Source organism: Lynx rufus, unplaced genomic scaffold (assembly GCF_022079265.1).
Source record: "Lynx rufus isolate CCGP_SWC_20201006 ecotype Redwood Valley unplaced genomic scaffold, mLynRuf1.p SCAF_7, whole genome shotgun sequence".
Lineage (NCBI taxonomy): Eukaryota > Metazoa > Chordata > Mammalia > Carnivora > Felidae > Lynx > Lynx rufus.
In genome coordinates, this window is record NW_025814889.1 from 29,361,811 (window position 1) to 29,384,319 (window position 22,509).

The 22,509-nt window shown below is 36.7% G+C and overlaps 1 protein-coding gene across 1 annotated transcript in view; it reads left to right on the forward strand.

Moving 5' to 3' along the window:
- The window catches only part of LOC124501607 (coiled-coil domain-containing protein 7-like), a 147,328-nt gene that overhangs the window by 43,213 nt on the left and 81,606 nt on the right, over nucleotides 1–22,509 (forward strand). The window contains exons 6-8 of the mRNA XM_047065948.1: nucleotides 7,172–7,338; nucleotides 9,151–9,212; nucleotides 10,289–10,345. Of these exons, the coding sequence (XP_046921904.1) occupies nucleotides 7,172–7,338; nucleotides 9,151–9,212; nucleotides 10,289–10,345 (286 nt within the window). The remainder of the gene's footprint in view (nucleotides 1–7,171; nucleotides 7,339–9,150; nucleotides 9,213–10,288; nucleotides 10,346–22,509) is intronic.

Below are 22,509 nucleotides of genomic sequence, written 5' to 3' on the forward strand. Positions count from 1 at the left end.
TAACTTAGAAATGTACACTTCTTGCTCAAAATCATCCTCTGAACTCCAGATGGGTATATAATTACCTACTAGACTATTTCACCTCACACCCAATGGATCAAAACCAAGAATTTTTTTACCCTTAAACTTACACTTCTTCCAGTGTTCCCTGTCTCAGTGAATGGTAGTAATATCTATCCAGTTGGGTAAAACAGAAGTGTGGCGATTAACCTTGACAACTTGATTTCTTAATATTCAATACATTCCTGAGTCCTTTTGATTTTATGTCCTAAATAGCTTTCATATATGTTGATCTTTCTCTGTATCTACTATTTACACTTTAGTGCCAGTTACCATCATTTCCAGTATTTCTGAAATCCTGGTGTATGCATTCATATTCACAAGGAGGAACCTTTAGTATAGAACTAAACTTCTGGTCTATAATTCCAAATTTTTCAGTTTTTAAATCCATAATTAATTATTATGAATAACTACTAAATTTGGTGTGTATTAGATACATTGCCAATGTGTTTGTATTATCTTATGACTTTTGATGAATGGTTTCTTAAATATGTTTGATGGATCATGTTTAAATATTACCAAGGATACCTGTTCCAAATGCCCATTTCAGAACTCCACGTAAGAGTTCCTGAATTAAAGTTCTTTTTGTATGTGTATAGGTTAGCAATATGCCTTTTTAATAGGAATTCTTTAAAAAATTTTTTTATTCTTTATTTTTGAGAGAGAGACAGTGAGACAGAGTGCGAGTGGGGGAGGAACAGAGAGAGGGAGACACAGAATCCAAAGCGGGATCCAGGCTCTGAGCTGTCAGCACAGAGCCTGACATGGGGCTCGAACTCATAAACCACAAGATCATGACCTGAGCCAAAGTTGGATGCTCAACTGACTGAGCAACCCAGGTGCCCCTTAATAGGATTTCTTAGAGGATTATTATGTATACTAGCATTTGAGAATCTTGGAATAATTTTGTTTTTATTGCTGACACATTTTATTGATAGTACATGCTGGTGAGGCTAATGCCTGCGGTCATGTTACATCAACAGAGATACATGTTGAAGCCTTCAGAATGTGTGGTGAGCTGCACTAGAGAAATGTAGGATTAGCACATAGGCTATGTGTTTCAGAGCTGTTCTGCTGGAACCTGTGCCAAGTAGGTGTCTTTGATGAAATCTTGTAGCTGATAATCTCATTGTCTATTCCATATTCCTTTAGTTCTGTGATATCATCTCTTCTCCCAGAAAGGACTCATGTTTAAATTGAATTCTTAACAGGAAATGCAATGTATCAGTTAGGGTCTAATCAAAAGATAAAAACTACACTGTAATTTGAATAGGGAAAGTTCAACATAAAGAATTACTAATATAGGAGAATCCCTACCAAGAGGTAAAGGCAACTCTAAAGAATATAGGGATAGAAGATATAAGGAACAGCCTCTATTGATAGGATGGAAGCAAAGTACTTAAAGAAGGAACAAATCTTAATACCCCCATCCTTATCCTGTCCCTAACCCAGGGCTAAGGTCCAGAACTTGTGAAGAAGGAGCAGCTGTCATCACTGAGTTTTCTGGGGTGCCATACTGGTGGAACCAGGACTTACTGGGAAGTTGGTCATAAGGGTGATACATTGGGAAGCCATCCTCTCTGGTACTGGGGAAAGCCATCTTCTGGAGAGGTGCTGTTCCTTTTGCTGTCTCCAAGGGTGGTATGCTGGAAAGATTCCTGAAGGGGTTTCTGCACTGGTAGATTTTGTAAGAAGTTCTAGGAGAAGCTACCTGAGGGAATGAGCCATGCCAGGGACCTTGTGAGGAAGACACCTATGGGGTGGTGCTATTGTAACTTTTTGGAGGTGAGCTCTACTAGGTATACTATGCAGTGCCCTAGGATTAAGCAGAGAGAGATGACAGAACTAGGAAGAAACCTGCTTCTTTTTGTAGTGTCTAGAACTCTCCATTGATAAAGGTTAACATGCTACCTGTCAGAAATGTTCCACTATTGTAAGCACAGCAACGAAGAATGGATTTTTAATTAAAAAAATTTTTTTAACGTTTATTTATTATTGAGAGACAGAGAGAGAGCATGAGCAGGGGAGGGGCAGAGAGAGGAGGAGACACAGAATCCTAAACAGGCTCTAGGCTCTGAGCTGTTAGCACAGAGCCTGACGTGGGCCTCAAACCCACAAACCGCAAGATCATGATGACTTGAGCTGAAGTCAGATGCTTAACCAACTGAGCCACCCAGGTGCCCCGATTTTTAATTTTTTTTAAGTTTATTTATTTTGAGAAAGAGAGAGAGAGGGAGAGAATGAGAGAATGAGCAGGGGAGGGGCAGAGAGAGAGGGAGATAGAGAATCCCAAGCAGGCTCCACACCATCAGTGCAGAACCCGATGTGGGGCTCAAACCCATGAACTGCAAGATCATGACCTGAGCTGAAATCAAGAGCTAGTTATTTAACTGACTGAGCCACCCAGGCCTCCCTAATTTTTTTTAATGTTTATTTGTTTTTGAGAGAGACAGAGTGTGAGTGGGGGAGGGGCAGAGAGAGAGGGATACAGACTCCGAAGCAGGCTCCAGGCTCTAGGCTCTGAGCTGTCAGCACAGAGCTCAACATGGGGCTCAAACCCATGAACTGTGAGATCATGACCTGAGACAAAGTCGGACGCTTAAACTGACTGAGCCACCCAGGTGCCCCAAGAATGGATTTTTATTTTATTTTATTTTTTATTATTTTTTAGTACAATATATTTTATTATATTATTATGAAGCCCTTGTTTTACCAGCCTATTCAGTGGAGACAGCAAAACTGGACAGTCAAGCTTATGAAGATATGTAAGAATCCTCTTTTTAAAAAATGTTTATTTAAATTTTATGAATTCTTTATTTTTTCAATTTATTTTTTTAAAATTTATTTATATAAAGTGTTCTTATCTTATTTGGCCATTCTTTATATATAATTTATTGTCAAGTTAGCTAACACACAGTGTATACAGTGTGCTCCTGACCTCAGGAGGAGATTCCTGTAATTCATCACTTACATACAACACCCAGTGCTCATCCCAACAAGTGCCTTCCTCAATGCTCATCACCCATTTTTCTCACCCACCTGACCCCCCCCACCCCCATCAACCCTCAGTTTGTTTTCTGTATTTAAGAGTCTTATGGTTCCCCGCCTCCCGCCCCCCGTAACTATTTTTTTTTCTTTCCTTTCTCCCATGGTCTTCTATTAAGTTTCTCAGATTCCACATATGAGTGAAAACATGGTATCCATCTTTCTCCTGACTGACCTATTTCACTTAGCATAATACCCTCCAGTTCCATCCATGTTGTTGTGAATGGCAAGATTTCATTCTTCTTCATTGCTGAGTAGTAGTCCATTGTATATGTACACCACGTCTTCTTTTTCCATTCATCAGTTTATGGACGTTTGGGCTCTTTCCATAATATGCTATTGTTGATAGTCCTGTGGTAAACGTTGGGGTACATGTGCCCCTGTGAATCAGCACTCCTCTATCCTTTGGATAAATTCCCAGTAGTGCAATTGCTGGGTCATAGGGTAGTTCTATTTTTAATTTTTTGAGTAATCTTCACACTGTTTTCCAGTTTGCATTCCCACCAACAGTGCAAGAGGGTTCCCGTTTCTCCACATTCTTGCCAACATGTGTTGTTTCCTGAGTTGTTAATTTTAGCCACTCTGACTGGTGTAGTTTTGATATATATTTCCCTGATTATTAGTGATGTTGGACATCTTTTCATGTGTCTGCTAGCCATCTGGAAGTCTTCGGAAAGTGTCTATTCACGTCTTCTTCCCTGGAATAAGTTTCATCCTTCTTCACTGGATTATTTGTTTTTGGATGTTGAGTTTGGTAAATTCTTTAAAGATTTTGGATACTAACCCTTTATCTGATGTGTCATTTGCAAATATCTTCTCCCATTCCACTGGTTGCCTTTTAGTTTTGTTGATTCTTTCCTTTGCTGTACAGAAGCTTTTTTTTTTTTTTATTGATGAGATACCAATAGTTCATTTTTGCCTTTATCTCCCTTGCCCTCAGAGACATGTCAAATAAGATGTTGCTGTGGCCGCGGTCAAAGAGGTTGTTGCCTGTTTTCTGCTCTAGGGGTTTTGATGATTACCTGTCTCACGTTTAGGTCTTTCATCCATTTGAATTTATTTTTGTGTATTGTGGAAGAGAATGTTCCAGTTTCATCCTTCTGCATGTTGCTGTCCAGTTCTCTCAGAATCTTGCTAAAGAGACTATCTTTTTTCCATTGGATACCCTTTCCTGCTTTGTCGAAGATTAGTTGGCCATACATTTGTGGGTCCAGTTCTGGGTTTTCTGTTGTATTCTATTGGTCTATGTGTCTGTTTTGTGCCAATACCATACTGTCTTGATGACTACAGCTTTGTAGTACAGGCTAAGGTCTGGGATTGTGATGCCTCCCCCTATGTTTTTTCTTTTTCAACATTACTTTGGCTTTTTAGGGTCTTTTCTGGTTGCATACAAATTTTAGGATTGTTCTAGCTCTGAGAAGAATGCTGGTGCTATTTTGATTGTGTATTGAATGTGTAAATTGCTCTGGGTAGTATGGACACTTTAACAATGTTTGTTCTTGCAATCCATGAGCAGGGAATATTTTTCCATTTCTTTGTGTCTTCAATTTCTTTCACAAGTGTTCCTTAATTTTCAGAGTACAGATCCTTTACTTCTTTGGTTAGGTTTATTCCCAGGTATTTTATGGTTCCTGGTGCAATTGTAAATAGATCAGTTTCTTTATTTCTCTTTCCAATGCTTCATTATTGGCGTATAGAAATGAGACCTATTTCTGTACATTGATTTTATATCCTGCAAGTTTGCTGAATTCACGTACCAGTTCTAGCAGCTTTTTGGTGGAGTCTTTTGGGTTTTCCATGTAAAGTATCATGTCATCTGCAAAAAGTGAAAGGTTGACTTCTTCTTTACCAATTTGGATGCCTTTTATTTCATTTTGTTGTCAGTTGTAGCTAGGACTTTCAACACTATGTTAAACAACATTGGTGAGGGGCGCCTGGGTGGCTCAGTCGGTTAAGTGTCTGACTTCAGCTCAGGTCATGATCTCATGGTTTGTGAGTTCAAGCCCTGAGTCAGGCTCTGTGCTGACAGCTCAGAGCCTGGAGCCTGCTTCAGATTCTGTGTCTCCTTCTCTCTCTGCCCCTCCCCAACTTGTGCTCTCTCTATGTCTCTCAAAAAATAAATAAATGTAAAAAAAATAAAAAAAAAAACAACATTGGTGAGAGTGGACATCCCTGTCATTTTCCTGACCTCAGGGAGAAAGCTCTCAATTTTTCCCCATTGAGGATGATATTAGCTGTGGGCTTTTCATTTATGATGTTCAGGTATGTTCCTTCTATCCCAACCTTTTGGGGGTTTTTATAAAGAAAGGATGCTGTATTTTGTCAAATGTTTTTTCTGCATCTATTGACAGGATCATATCGTTCTTATCCTTTCTTCTATTAATGTGATGTATCACATTGATTGATTTGAAAATATTGAACCAGCCCTGTAGCCCTGGAGTGAATCCCACTTGATCGTGGTGAATAATTCTTTTTAATATACTGTTGAATGCAATTTGCTAGTGTCTTGTTGAGAATTTTTACATCCATTTTCATCAGACATATTGGCCTGTAATTCTCCTTTTTTGTGGGGTCTCTGTCTGGTTTGGGAATCAAGGTAATGCTGGCTTCATAGAATGAATCCAGAAGCTTTCCTTCCGTTTCAATTTTTTGGAACAGCTTGAAAAGGATAGGTATTAACTCTGCTTTAAATGTCTGGTAGAATTCCCCTGGGAAGCCATCTGGCTCAGGACTCTTATTTATTGGGGATTTTTGATAACCGATTCAATTTCTTTGCTGGTTATGGGTCTGTTCAGATTTTCTTTCTTCCTGTTTGAGTTTTGGCAGTGTGCGGATGTCTAGGAGTTTGTCCATTTTCCGGGTTGTCCAGTTTGTTGGCATATAATTTTTCATAGTAAGAATGAATTTTTAGATGAGAGTTAATAAATTGATAACTGTGGGTGATTGCTACATCACTTTTTAGATCCATTTATGATGGTTTTAGATTCCATTTATGATTTGGCAATGTATCTTATATACCAAATTATGTCCTCTCTTTGGGATCGTGCCTTTCTCCATAGAGTTTCCATACATCTCTTCCAGTTGTCCTGTATCCCCCAGTTTCAGACTTCCAGAACATTGCCCAGTGTTTACTTCTTGCTGTTATATCCTAATTCCATTTCAAGTAGCCATTACTAAAATGTCTCTTTTAAATTCCCATTGCTAGAATTTCTCTTTGCTAGGTTTTAGGACTATGCCTTGACTACTACTACTTTTTTCTTTTTAGCTTTCCCTCACATCATAAGGGTCAGAGGTATATATGTGGGTGGATCTCTGCTATTCTGAATTTTTTTTTTTACCTCCATTGCTACTCTGATTGCTTATGTCTCCACATGTTAGCTGTTTGATATTTCTTTCATTTTTTTTTATTTTTTATTTTTGTTTGTTTTGTTTTTTTGGATGGGGGGGCATTCATCTTGATGAACTTTCTTTAAATAGACTTATTGTCTAGAATACCAGTTATGGTCTATCATCTTATTCTATGGATCCTACTGATTCTCCTGACTGCTCATTATTCTGTAGCTTGGTCTGTTCAAAAAGTCTTGAGACATCCAAATGGGTCTCGGTTTTCCACATACAGATGCAAGAATGCCAGTTTCATGGACTTATATATTAACTTCTGGGAGTTAGTAGTAGAAAGTATTGCTTTTGAGAGCAAATTACTGTATTTCCATATTTATCACAGGTAAGAGTATTCTTAAAAAGGATTTTGGGAAATCAATTATTTTAGAATTCTCTTGTAAATATTTTGAATTACCGTTAATTATTCTGCTACAATTGTTATTGAACTTGCTTAAAATTCTCCTATATTAAGGATTTGAGTTTTGACATGTAAAAGTCAATACTTAACTATAATTCTGTTGCTAGATAATTACTCTTAAATTATATTTATAAAATATTATTATTTCATTGTAGTTATAGATAAAATATAAAAATTATGTAACTTGTAAATAAAATGATGACATTTCTTTGAGATATAGTTGCAAAATGGGTATTTCCTAAGTAACTGGCTAATTTTATGTTTTAGATAAGTAAAGATCAAAATTTTTTAGAAACAGAGTTTCCAGCACCTGACAAAACAGTCACTTTAAGCCTTGCACAAGTAGTAAAGCAGGTGCAAAAACTAGAAGAACTGAAAAATCGTCTTAAACAAGAGTCTTTATACTCCTTGAAAGCCTTGTTGTCTAAACCCAAGTAAGTAAAATATAAGAGTTAATAGAATTCAAAACAATAAGAGTGGGTATAAAGTAGTAACACATGTAATGGTTCAGATATTGTGCTGTATGTAGTTTCTAAATCTTATCAAATAGTATACTCAGCTTGCTCCTATTTGAAATTTTTGACAGTTTGAAGTGGCACCGGAAAATCAGTAGTCACTAGTCACATCTAGCTACTAAAATTGAAATTCAGTTCAATTTTATTAAAAAGTCAATTCTGCATTCATACTACCCATATTTCAAATGCTTAGTAGCCACATATGGCTGTTGCTAGAAAGTTCTGTTGGAATGGCTGGCTTAAATATCTGGCTTTTAAAATATTCTCTCAGTTTGATTATGTAGCTTCTATAGTAAATAGGAAACTAAGATAAAGTTATTTATGAACAGCATCATTAAAAATTTCATAGGGACAGGGATATGTTCTAAAGAAAAATTCTCTACTTTCTAGTTGTGGAAAGCCTTTTTTTTTGACAGATGGGAGAAAGATTCAAATGATTGATTACAATGATACTCCTATTATCTGACTTTTGATATTTGAGGTTTATCTGTCTTGAATTTAATAGATGACTAAATTATTATCATGAAATACCTTTTAGGACTTTTTTTCCCACCTCACATAGTTACTTTTTTTGTGTGTGGTGAAAACACTTTAAGATTCACTCTTAGCAAATATGAAGTATACATTAATATTGTTAACTGTAAACAGCATGCTATACATTAGATGTCTGACATATTCAACTTTTGTTATTTTGTTATTTTATTTTTTGTTTTAATTCCAGTATAGTTAACATACATCATTATATTAGTTTCAGGTGTACAAAATAGTGATTTAGCAGTTCCATACTGGTGCTTATCATGACAGATGCACTCCTTAATCCCCATCACCTATTTTACCCATCCCTCCTCTCACTTCCCCTCTTACAACCATCAGTTTGTTCTCTATAATTAAAAGTCTGCTTTTTAATTTGTCTTTCTAGCTTCCCCCCCTTTTTCCCATTTCTTTGTTTCTTTTTTTTAAAGTTTATTTTGAAAGAGAGTGTGAGTGGGGGAGGGGCAGAGAGGGAGAGAGGATCCCAAGGGGCTCCATGATGTCAGTGGGGAGCCTGATGTGGGGCTCAGTCTTACCAACTGGGAGATCATGAACTGAGCTGAAATCAAAAGTCAGACTCTTAACTGACTGAGTCACCCAGGGGTCCCTGTTTTGTTTCTTAAATTCTACATATGAGTGAAATCAGAGGGCACTGGGGTTGCTCTTGGCAAGAAGGCAGGGCAAACAGCCTGTGGACATACAGCGTGGAAACAGTGATCTGAAGAGCACTACTTTCTGAGATATGTACTCTAATATCCCAATTTTAATAGATGAAGAAACTAAAAGTCAGAGGCATTAAATAACTTACCCAAGGTCATATAATTAGTAAGTGGGAAAGACAAGTTTTGAGCCAAGCAGCTTGTCTCTAGAACTTGTGCTCTTAACAATTTCACCATTAAAAGAAATATCCTATTTTTATTCAATTTACTTTTGCTATTTTTATTAAGATTGTTGTTGATATACCTAATTATATTCATGGAATACATAGAATTTTTAGAATTACATAATGTGACTTTTATACTTATTTGCTTGGTACTAATTAATTTACCTTACTGTCTGTGAATAAAAGTTAAAAAAATATGTTAAATTTTATTTTACAAACTGTATAATATCTAGAGCATATATTCTATTTATTAAGTGTAATTTAAACTCTTATTCTTTGATAATAAATACATGTTGTATTTATTGGAATTTAAACAGGCATAGTGAAAATTTACCAGGAGCATTACAAAGTTATGAAACCATACAGCAGATAATTGAAGGTGATAATATTTTATACATGTTTAGCATTATAAGTTTTTCTATATTACATTAACATTTGAGACTTAGTTTAAAAATTTATATCCATAACATTATATAATAGTAAATTTAAAGATATATTCAATAGTGAGTTTGATATTTTCAATAAAAGTTATTATGTTTCAGATTCTGGGAGTTGTACAAAACGAATAAACCTTGGTTGTTACCACCATAAAATACACAATGCAGTAAGGACACAAGCACATTATGTATCATTTTAATATAGTGTAATACATGAGAATGCATGATAAAAGTTATGCGTAATTTTCAGTGAATCCACAGAGAGCCAGTTTGTTCAACCTGAGGGAGTTGGAAAGATTTTATGCAACTGTAAAGGACAAAGGATACTTTGTCCTTTACATAATAGGATCTAGTCAAATGAAGAAGGGAGATATCTGTTTTTTTACGAAGAAGACCTAGTATGAGCAAAGAGCATGAATAGGGAATTGCAAGTGGAATGGTATTAGAATTTGAAGCTAGAAGGTAGGGATAAGGTAAGAGAGAGCCTAGTCAGAGGGATCGGATGCTGTGCTAGGGAACTTTTTTTTCCTCGTATATACTAGGGAATCACTGAAGACTTTTTGTAAGAAAGTGACATTGTTGGATTTAATTGTAGACAGATTATTCTGGCCACATTGTAGAAGCTATATTTGGGGACTAGGTATAGGGAAGGGAAGTTATTGCTGTGTTTTAGATGTGTGATAAGTTCTTATATGAGAGCATAAATAAACAAGAATAGGGGTAGATTTGAGAAAATTTACTGGTAAAATTGGGAAAACTTGGTGATTAGATATGAAAGGAAGGGAGATTAAATCATGGTAACATTAATTAAAAGAATGTAAGAGGAACAAGTGTTGTTGAGAAAATGATGAGTTTATATTACTCAATTATTATATACATTCATTCAGATATTACCATTTGGTGCCTGATTGGGAGGCTTTCCACTGTTGGGAGCTCTATTGTTTTTCTTAGAGTTTTCTTTAAACTCAATATGTATAATTGATATATTAAACATATGACAAATTTACTATTATTTCAGAATTCATAAAAACCCACCCAACTAAAGAATTTATAGATGTTTCTGCAACTGATCCACGTAAGTTTCCACTCATTTTTTTTATAAATTTTTTTTTTCAACGTTTATTTATTTTTTGGGACAGAGAGAGACAGAGCATGAACGGGGGAGGGGCAGAGAGAGAGGGAGACACAGAATCGGAAACAGGCTCCTGGCTCTGAGCCATCAGCCCAGAGCCTGACGCGGGGCTCGAACTCACAGACCGCGAGATCGTGACCTGGCTGAAGTCGGCCGCTTAACCGACTGCGCCACCCAGGCGCCCCATGTTTCCACTCATTTAAACATTATTGTGTTAACAATTTGTGTCAAGTGCATTAATTTCTATAGTTTTCTATAATTTAAAGTTATTATTAAAGTAATAACATAGAGTCCCTGGAGTTTGGAGCCATACAGTTGAACTATCAAGCAAGTATTGAAATTCCTAATTAAGGCTACATGCTACAAAAAATAGACTCATTTTTGAGGACGGAGGATTTAAAAACAATTTTTTTTATGTTTATTTATTTTTGAGAGAAAGAGCATTAGCAGGGGAAGGGCAGAGAGAGGGAAACACAGAATCCAAAGCAGGTTCCAGGCTCTGAGCTGTCAGCACAGAGTCAGACACAGGGCTCAAACTCATGAACCTTGAGATCATGACCTGAACCGAAGTCAAGCACTTAACCGACTGAGCCACTCAGGCACCCCAAGGGATGGAGGAGTTTTGGTTGTGATTAGAGTATGCTGCTGAAATGTTTCAGGCGTGCCAAGCCTTTGAGATGGAACAGCAATAAACTTAAAAGGTCATTTGTAGATTTTGTTTCTGTGAATTATAGATCAACTCATATGCACTAATTCTTTGATAACAGCTGAGTACCAATTGGTTCATGAATATAAAGAGCTGCTAGAACTGCTCTGTTGAACTTCTGACTACTTATCAACAGAAAGGAGAAATTACCTTGCTTATGTCAAGATACTAGAAAGAATTTTGAAACAATGATGTAATATATGCTGTAGAGTACAATTTATATTATAAGCTAGAAAATAAAACTTGCGTAGAAAAGGTTGACAGGAATCCTGTTCTCTTTCCACTTCGGCTTTAAACCCTAGTGTTGCCATATTAAAACCAAAGGCTTTAATTCAACAGTGATTAATTCTACGGCTTGATTCTACAGTGCTCCCAAATTCTGTAGAGACCTTTGATCCAAAAGTCCTGACTGACTACATGAGTAGAAAGCTATCTAGAGCTTTGGAGTGGGTAGTGAAAGTTTCTTTTTACATCCAGGAAAGCTCTCTGCACATCTCTAGGGCTGTCTTTCTGAATCTGTGCAGCTGTCTTCTCTCTAATACTGTGTCCTGTGAATTCTAGCTGCTTTGGGCTTCCAAAAATCTAAACTTTGTCTCTGAACCCCAGGAGAGCAGTAGACTCTGGGTCCCCCTTCCTTATGCTGTGGCCTGGAAACTTCAGGAAGTAAGATGGGGTTATCAAAGGGCTCTGTTCCTTTCTTTTCCTTCTGCTTGTTTTCCAATGTCTGAATATTGCTGTTTTACATATTTTCCCCCAAGATTTTAATTGGCTTAAGGTGAAAGAATAATTCTAGTCCCTGATGCTCCTTCATGGACAAAAACAGAAGTCTCTATGCCCACATATAGGCTGATTGGAACACATCCTCTAACCACAAAACCAAAAGAATTAAATATAATAGAAGTGTTACTGATTACTTAAAAATGTTCTCCTTTTGTCTGTCTCTGTCTCTTCATTCATTTATTTAATTGAGGTATAATTGACATACATTACATTAGCGTCAAGTGTGTGATATTTGTATAATTTGCAAGATGATCATCACAATAAATCTAGTTAGATTACAAGAATTTTTTGTTCTTGTGATGAGAACTTTCAAGATCTACTCTCTTAACAACTTTCAAATATGCAATACAGTATTACTAACTATAGACACCATCTGTACATTATATCCCATAACTTACTTATTTCATAACTGGAAGTTTGTACCTTTTGACCTCTTTCACCCATTTTTCCCACCCCACCTCCACCCCCCATTCAACATACATATATGCATGTTCAACACACATATATGTTCTGTGTATCTGTGAGCTATCTTTTTCCATGACAGCTGCCTCAGTCCCTGGGCTCCTTTAGTATAAATATGCTTTCTCTCAGTATTATTCAGTTTTACTTGTATATGCTCTCTTTTTCTGCTAAGTGTACCCTTTTCATATTCTCTGGCCAAACTTTATTCTCTTCCCATTCTCTAAATTTGATATCATGCTATGATACCAACAAGGCAAAAGTTATCTTTGTATTCCACTCTGTGTTTATACTATTTAACTTTGATATTGCTTCGTTTCATAATTAATGAAATTTATTTCTTTACAGCAGTTTTAGGTTTATGGAAAACTTGAGCAGAAAGTACAGAGTTCCCATATACCCATTCTCTGCTGCCTACTCTCTGCACAGTTTTATTAACATTTTTCATTAGTGTGCTACATTTGTTAAAATTGATGAACCAATACAATACAATATTAATACAATATTAATACAATATTATTAATTAAATTCCAAGCTTACATTGGGTTCAATCTTTGTGCTATAGAGTTCTATAGGTTTTGACAAATGTATAATGTCATGTATCCACCATTACAATATCATACAGACAGGTTTCACTGCCTTGCATCACATGTTCTACCTATTTATTTCTCCTTCCATCTACCTGAGTCCTTGGCAATCATTAATCTTTTTGATGTCTCTGTAGTATTGCCCTTCCAAGTATGTCATATATTTGGACTCATACAGTCTTTCTTTTACTTAGCAGTATGCATTTAAATTTCCTTCTTAATGATTTTTGTGGTTTTATAGTTGATTTATTTTTATTAATGAATAATAATCCATTATATGGATGTACCATAGTTTGTTTAATCCATCTACTGAAGGACAACTTGGTTGCTTCTGAGTTTTTGCAATTAAAGAAAAGCTGCTAAAAGATTATTTTGTGTGTGTGTGTGTGTGTGTACATGTTTTTCAGCTCATTGGGGTGAATACCAAGGAGTGCAATTGCTGGGTCATATAGTAAATGTATGTTTAGTTTTTTAAGAAACTGCTAAACCATCTTGCAAAGGGACTCTATCATTTTGTATCCCCACCAGCAATGAGAATAAGAATTCCTATTGCCCTATATCTTTGTCAACATTTGGTGTTATCAGAATTTTGGATTTTAGCCATTCTAAAAGTTTTTAGTGGTGTCTCATTGCTCTAATTTGTAATATCTGATGTTGAGATTTTTTCATACTTTTTTTTTGCCATCTTTGGTGAGGCATTTGTTCAGATCTTTTACTAATTTTAAAAATTTATTTATTATTTATTTATTAAAGTTTATTTATTTATTTTGAGAGATACAGAGACAGTGTGACTAGTGGAGGGGCAGAGAGAGAGAGAGAGAGAGAGAGAGAGAGAGAGAGAGAATCCCAAGCAGGCTCCACACTATCAGTGCAGAGCCCAAAGCAGGGCTCAAACTCATGAAACTGCAAGATCATGACCAGAGCTCAAGTTGGACGCTGAACTGACTGAGCCACCCAGGCACCCCTAAAATTTATTTATTTAAATTCAAGTTAATTTCACTCTTATGTGGGTCCTGAGAAACTTAATAGAAGACCATGGGGGAGGGGAAGGGAAAAAAAAGTTAGGGAGGGAGCCAAACCATAAGACTCTTTTTTAAAAAAAAATTTTTTTAATGTTTATTTTATTATTTTTGAGACAGAGAGAGACAGAACATGAATGGGGGAGGGGCAGAAAGAGAGGGAGACACAGAATCGGAAGCAGGCTCCAGGCTCTGAGCCATCAGCCCAGAGCCCCAAGCAGGGCTCGAACTCACAGACCGCGAGATCGTGACCTGAGCCGAAGTCGGACACTTAACCAACTGAGCCACCCAGGCGCCCCAATAAGAGACTCTTAAAAAAAGAATAAACTGAGGGTTGATGGGGGGTGGGAGGGAGGGGAAAGTGGGTGATGGGCATTGAGGAGGGCACCTGCTGGGATGAGCACTGGGTGTTATATGGAAACCAATTTGATAATAAATTTCATATTAAAAAAAATAAATTCAAGTTAACATACAGTGTAGTGTTGGTTTCAGGAGTAGAACCCAGTGATTCATCACTTATGTATAACACCCAGTGCTCATACCAACAAGTGCCCTCCTTTATACCCATTACTTATTTAGCCTGTTCCCCACCCATCTCCTCTCCAAAAACCCTCAGTTTGTTCTCTGTATTTAAGAGTCTCCTATGGTTTGCCTCCCTCTGTTTTTATCTTGTTTTTCCTACCCTTTCCCTGTGTTCATCTGTTGTGTTAAATTCCAAATATGAAATCATAAAAATTGTCTTTCTCTGCCTGACTTATTTCACTTAGCATAATATACTCTAGTTCCGTCCTCACACCAGTCAGAGTGGCTAAAATAAAAAATGCAAGAAACAACAGGTGTTGGCAAGGATGTGGAGAAAGGAGAACCCTCGTGCACTGTTGGTGGGAATGCAAACTGGTGCAGCTGCTCTGGAAAACAGAGTAGAGGTTACTCAAAAAATTAAAAAATAGAACTAACTACCTTATGACCCAGCAATTGCAGTACTAGGAATTTATCCAAAGGATACAGGAGTGCTGATTCATAGGGGCACATGCACCCCAATGTTTATAGCAGCTCTATCAACAATAGCCAAAGTATGGAAAGAGCCCAAATGTTTATCAACTGATGAATGGATTAAGAAGATGTGGTATCACTCAGGTATCACCTCACGCCAGTCAGAGTGGCCAAAATGAACAAATCAGGAGACTATAGATGCTGGAGAGGATGTGGAGAAACGGGAACCCTCTTGCACTGTTGGTGGGAATGCAAATTGGTGCAGCCACTCTGGAAAGCAGTGTGGAGGTTCCTCAGAAAATTACAAATAGACCTACCCTATGACCCAGCAATAGCACTGCTAGGAATTTATCCAAGGGATACAGGAGTGCTGATGCATAGGGGCACTTGTACCCCAATGTTCATAGCAGCACTCTCAACAATAGCCAAATTATGGAAAGAGCCTAAATGTCCATCAACTGATGAATGGATAAAGAAATTGTGGTATATATACACAATGGAATACTATGTGGCAATGAGAAAAAATGAAATATGGCCTTTTGTAGCAACGTGGATGGAACTGGAGAGTGTAATGCTAAGTGAAATAAGCCATACAGAGAAAGACAGATACCATATGGTTTCACTCTTATGTGGATCCTGAGAAACTTAACAGGAACCCATGGGGGAGGGGAAGGAAAAAAAAAAAAAGAGGTTAGAGTGGGAGAGAGCCAAAGCATAAGAGACTGTTAAAAACTGAGAACAAACTGAGGGTTGATGGAGGGTGGGAGGGAGGGGAGGGTGGGTGATGGGTATTGAGGAGGGCACCTTTTGGGATGAGCACTGGGTGTTGTATGGAAACCGATTTGTCAATAAATTTCATATATATATATAAAAAAAAAGAAGATGTGGTATATATACACAATGGAATACTACTCAGTGATGAAAAAGAATGAAATCTTGCCATTTTCAACAATGTGGATGGAACTGGTGGGTATTATGCTAAGGGAAATAAGTCAGAGAAAGATGGATATCATATGATTTCACTTATATGTGGAATTTAAGAAACTTAACAGATGAACATATTTGTATGGAACCACAAAAGAGCTTGAATAGCTAAAATAATCTTGAAAAAGAAAAGCAAAGCTGGAGGCATCACAATTCTAGGCTTCAAGTTATATTAGAAAGCTATAGTGATCAAGACAGTATGGTACTGGCACAAAACTAGGTCAGTGGAACAGAATAGAAAACCCAGAAATGAGTCCACAACTATATGGTCAACTGATCTTCAACAAAGCAAGAAAGAATATCCAATGGAAAAAAAATTCTCTTCAACAAGTGGTGCTGGGAAAACTGGACAGCAACACACAAAGAATGAAACTGGACCACTTTCTCACAACATAAACAAAACCAAATTCAAAATTGAACGTTTGGTTTTTTAACTCAATATTTACATTACATGAAAATAGTTTATATCTCCATTTTTAGGTCTTGGTTTTTTGCAATGTTTTATAGTTTTTAGAGAAAAGTTCTTGTAGTGTTTCATTAAATTTATCTGTAGGAGCTTCATTTTTTGGATACTAGTGAAAATGAAATTAGAAAAATATTTTTCCAAGTTGGAAGACTTATTATATATCTGTAATAGTTAAGATAGGGAAAGAAAGACAAGTAAGCCAACTGAATAGCATTGAAGCCCCAAATCAGACATAATGCATTTAGGTATGTGATATGTAACAAAGGTGGCATTACAGATAAGTTGAGAAAACATGGGGTTTTCAATAAGTGGTATTATGATAATTGATATGTATATGGGGAAAATAAAGTTGGAGCACTCCCTCATAGCATATTTGAAAATTAACTCCATGTCATTAAACATCTACATATGAAAGGCAAAAGTTTACATATTTTATTGGATTATTTACAAGAATATCCTCATTACTGTGTGGTAAGAGAATGGCTTTTAATACTAGACATAAAAGTACCAGTCATAAGGGATAAATTTGATAAAATTGACTATGTTAAAATTAAAAATTTCTGTTTGTCAAGAGATACCATCAGGAAAATTTGAAATAAATTGTAGTGGAAAAAGAGATTTTGATTACCTGAAACTGTTAAATGATTAGTATACAGAAGACATAAGAAATTGTTATAAATCCAGAAAAAATGACAATTATCTTTTGGATAATTAGGAATTTAACCAAATAATAAATCCAGATATCTAAGACCGAATAATCAAGGAATTGCAAACTAACCACAATGGGAAACTGTTTCATACCTCTCAAATTGTCAAAAATTAAAAAGTGTAACAATGTTAAGTGTTAACAAGGGTATATACCAACAGGAACTCTTCATATGCATAACTTTGAAAAATAGCTTTTCTTTAATTAAGTTGCAGATGTGCATACCCTTAGACTCTTTTTTCATAGCCTTATTGATATATAATTGCATATAACATTGTATAAGTTTAAAGTAATCAAAATGATTTGATACACATATATTGCAAAATTCTTACTGCAATATGGGTAGTTTATTTATCCTGTATCTCTTATAATTACCATTTTGTTGTTGGTGTTGTTTTGATGAGAACATTAAACCTCTACTCTCATTGCAGCTTCAAGTATACAATACAGTATTAACTACTGTCAGCATGTTGTATATTTGATTCTCAGAACTTATTCATATTATAACTGAAAGTGTGTACCCTTTGACCAACATCTCCCCATTTCCCCCATGCCACAGCTCCTGGAAACCACCATTCTATTCTGTTTCTTTTTCAATATTTTATATTCCACATGTAAGAGAGATCATATAGTATTTGTTTTTCTCTTTCTGAATTATTTCAGTTAGCATAATGTCCTCAGGGTCCATCTGTGTTGTCACAAAGGGCATAATTTCCTTTTTTATGGCTGAATAATCTTCCATTGAAGATGGAACACACACACACCCCTCACATTTTCTTCATTCATTCATCTGTCTATGGACTTCTAGATTGTTTCCATGTGTTGGCTATTGTAAATAATGCTGCAGTGGGTGTGGGAGAGCAGATGTCTCTTTGAGACAGTGATTTCATTTTATTTGGATATATACCTAGAAGTAGGATGGCTGGATCATACAGTAGTTCTATTTTTAATTTTTTGAGGGACTTCCATACTGTCTTCCATTGTGGCTATGCCAGTTCACATTCCCACCAACAGTACACCAGTGTTCCTTTTTCTGCACACCTCACCAACAACTGTTACCTCTTGTCTTTTAGATAATAGACATTCTGACAGGTGTGAGATGATATCTTACTGTTGTTTTAATTTACATTTCCCTGATGGTTAATGTTGTTGAGCACATTTTCAAGTACCTGTTACCATTTGTATGCCTTTGGAAAAATGTCCATCCAGGTATTCTGTCCATTTTTTATTGGATTAAAAAAACATATTTTGGATATTAACTTCTTGCCAGATATATGGTTTGCAAACATTTTTCCCTTTCTATAGCATGCCTTTTCATTTTGTTGATGTTTTCCTTTGCTGTGCAGGAACTTTTTAGGTTGATGTAGTCCCACTTTTTCTTGTTTATTTATTTCATGATGTTTTTCAACTCCAAAATTTCTATTTTTTAAATGACTTATATGTTTGTTGACTGTCTCATTTTTCTCTTGTATTATTTTATCTATATCATGAAATTGCTTATATGTGTTCTCTTGTAGCTCTATGAGCATCTTCAGAAAAATTATTTTGAGTTCTTTGTTGGGCAAGTCCTATATCTTTATTTCTTTGGGGCCAATTACTGGGGATTTACTATATTCCTTTGGTGGAGTCATGTTTTCCTGATTCTTTGTGGTTCCTGTATTCTTGCATTGTTGTCTACACATTTGAAGAAGCAGTTAGCTGTTTTAGACTTCATGGACTGAGTTCAGTAAGGAAAGATCTTCAACTGCAGGTGGGGGGATGCTGAAGAGTGTCATGACCCATGTCTAATGGTGTGGGGCAAATGAGGGGGCATGTGGCAGCACCAGGTCTCAAGTATTGTGATTTGCCAGCTCAAGCCATTTCAGCCCACGGCATCAACAATTTCATGGTCTTTGGCAAATATTACAGGGGTCTGCAGAGACTTCAGAGGCTCTTGAGGTCCTTAGCATTGTTTCTAGGGTCAACTTCAAGGGACCAGAGCAATCAGTGATTTGGCCAGAGCTGGTGGTATACACAATCTTGGCCAAGGGCCTCAGCAGGTGTGTGTGTAGCGGCAGTGGCCAGTTGTAAAAACATAGGTAGCGGTGGGGGCCAGGGAAGACATCCAGGGCTAAGCCAGTTGTGGGCACACAGATAGCTTGGGGAACCTGACTGTCTGTGTGCACTACTATGGCTTCTGGGTTTTTTATAGCCATACAGCAGTGGAGGCTGGTAATAGGCTAGGGGTGTGTGGATAAATAGTTGGAGGGTTTAGCTACAGGTGAATGCAGTGGTGCAGGACAGTGACAGAAGACAGAGCCTCCTCTACAGAGGCCTGCAAACAGCTGCGAAGATTTGGCTATTGGCAGTGCTCTTCTATGACTGCATAGTCTCCCTCTGGGCATGTGCATGGCAGTAGAGGCTGGTGATGGGTTGAGTTGGAAGCATGCATATGTACAACTGGAGGGGCTAGCCCTGAATGAGTGTATGGTGGTGGATGTTGGCCATGGGGATCTAGGCTGGTATTTTGCACTCCCATAGCCACACAGTCTTAGGTTTGCTGCTTGTGTGGTTCTTGGGCTCCAGTGGTGGTGGTAGTAGGTATGTGTAGTGGGGACTGGGGGGAGACATTAGCCATTGCAAATACCTGTGGGACAAAATCCAGTGAAATTTGCAGGGTGTTCTCAGTGGCTGTGCTGGCCATTGGTTTCTTCAGTGATGAAAGCTGCTGTGGTCATCTGTGGAGCAGGTCACGGAACTACAGTCACTCACATCTGTGTGCTTATATTGGTAGGACCTGCTCTTTTTCCTTGTTCCTAGCTGTATTTATATGTCCCAGCTTTATCTGTCTCTGGGTGGGGTGAAACCTAAGCAGATCCTTTATGGAGTGGAGGAAATGCTAACCCAACTCTCTTTTTACATGCCAGGGGAATTCTTTCTATCTGGGAAGTCCCAGTTTGGTGCTAAGTAATGATGGCTTGGGGGATAGGATGATGTAGGCAAAAAGAAGCTTTTATTCCTCTCATTTTAAAGCAGTTAATTTTTCTCAAGTTTTTTTATTTCAGTGTGTGGCTAACGTTTTTTAAGTGGACTCTGGAACTCTCCCTGAGTTGTTTTCATTCATGGAAAACTTTTTAATGGTTGATCTTTGTGGAAGCATGGAAGCTGGGTCTCCTACTCTGCCATTTGATACATGTGAAAGAATTTTCATACCAAGTTTTTTTTTTTTTTGTAACAGCCCCCAAATTGAAGATCCTAAATATTTGTAGAGTAGAGTGGATAAACAAATTGTGGTTTATTTGTGGAGTGGAAAATCTTACCATAATGAAAAATTTTAAAATAGCTACTTAGAATACCATTAACTTTTGAAATGTGATATTGATTGAAAGAAGCAAGTCATAAACACAGGGAGTGCTTTCATTTGTTGTAAATTAAAATCTGGGAAAATATGTTGGTTAAGGATATTAAAAAATATAGAAAAGATATAAAGATGAGAAAAAAAACAGGATAGTAAGTTGAAGGAAAGGGTTGTGAATAGGGAGGGACACATAAAGAGCTTCTAGGATATTGGCAATCCCAGGTATCCAGTTGTTGATCTTGAGTGGTGGTTTGGTGGATGCTTGCTTTGTAATTATTCATTAAAATGTAAATATATTTTTATGTATGATTCAGTAAGCATGATTATAAAATATAAAATAATACTAGGGATTAATTTCTTTTTTTTAAATATGAAATTTATTGTCAAATTGATTTCCATACAACACCCAGTGCTCATCCCAACAGGTGCTCTCTTCAATACCCATCACCTACCCTCCCCCCCCCACCCCCCACCAACCCTCAGTTTGTTCTCAGTTTTTAAGAGTCTCTTATGGTTTGGCTCTCTCCCTCTCTAACCTCTTTTTTTTTTTTCTTCTTCCCCTCCCCCGTGGACTTCTGTTAAGTTTCTCAGGATCCACATAAGAGTGAAAACATACGGTATCTTTCTTTCTCTGTATGACTTATTTCACTTAGCCTAACAGTCTCCAGTTCCATCCACGTTGCTACAAAGGGCCATATTTCGTTCTTTCTCATTGCCCTGTAGTACTCCATTGTGTATATGAACCACAATTTCTTTATCCATTCATCAGTTGATGGACATTTAGGCTCTTTCCATACTTTGTCTATTGCCAATAGTGCTGCTATAAACATTGGGGTGCATGTGCCCCTTACATCAGAATTTTTGTATCCTTTGGATAAATACATAGTAGTGCAATTGCTAGGTCATAGGGTAGATCTATTTTTAACTTTTTGAGGAAGCTCTATACTGTTTTCCACAGTGGCTGCACCAGTTTGCTTTCCCACCAGCACTATAGCATTCTATTTTATGGTTATGTATTAATTTATAATTCTCCCATAGATGTTAATATAGGTAATTCCTATATTTCTGTTTCTATAGGGAGTAACTCCTGTTAGCATATTTGTATAAACATAAACATGGAAACAACATGCATTTTTAGGACTGGCTAAATGAATTATGGTCCATTCATAGCAATGGCTTTTAAATAGAAAAACTTTTTTAAAAATAAATATTTTTTAAAACTTTAAAAAATAGAATAGCATTTAAAAAGAATAGCTTTACATAAACTCTTAGAGACATTTTCCTTGAGATTTAAGGGGATACAAGATAAAAGCATTTTAATTTATATTTTACCCCATTTTTATAATCCATCTATATATATGAATCCTAGATGCTATCTCTTAGAACTCGTCCAAAGAGGAAAAAAACTATCCATTGATAAGTGATATTCATTAAATATTAATAATTTTTATCAATTCATTAATAAGATACAACAGCTTTTATAAAAGAGATAAAAGGAGTCCCCCTTCCTCCACAATATGCAGCTAAATCTCCTGTTACCATTTTATCTACCTTAAGCTTACCTCACAGGCCACCTTGTTAACCAGGGTACTCTTCTCAGGAAGAGGATCTTCACTGGAACATGTCAGTAAGACTTAGAAATGGAGGTGACTGGCTGGCTCAGTCAGTAGAGCATGCAACTCCTGATCTTGGGGTTGTGAGTCTAAGCCCCACATTGGGTGTAGAGATTATTATTAAAAATAAAAAAAATCTAAAAAATAAAAGAAATGGGTTTCCTGATTTTTTTTTTTGGTTTTCAAATTATTCATAATAAGAACTTGAAGAATAACAATTGGTTGATTACTCAAGCTATTCCACCTGGTAATGGAAACATACTATTACCATCTGTAGATTCTATGATACTGGGTAGAAATTCCTGGGTAGAAATTAGTAGAGTCACAGATGGGGGCCTGTCTTAGTTTGGACTGCTCTAACAAAATACCACAGATTGAGTGGCATAAACAACAGAAATTTATTTCTCACGATTCTGAAGGCTGAGAAGTCTGAGATCAGTGTTCCAGTATGGTTGAG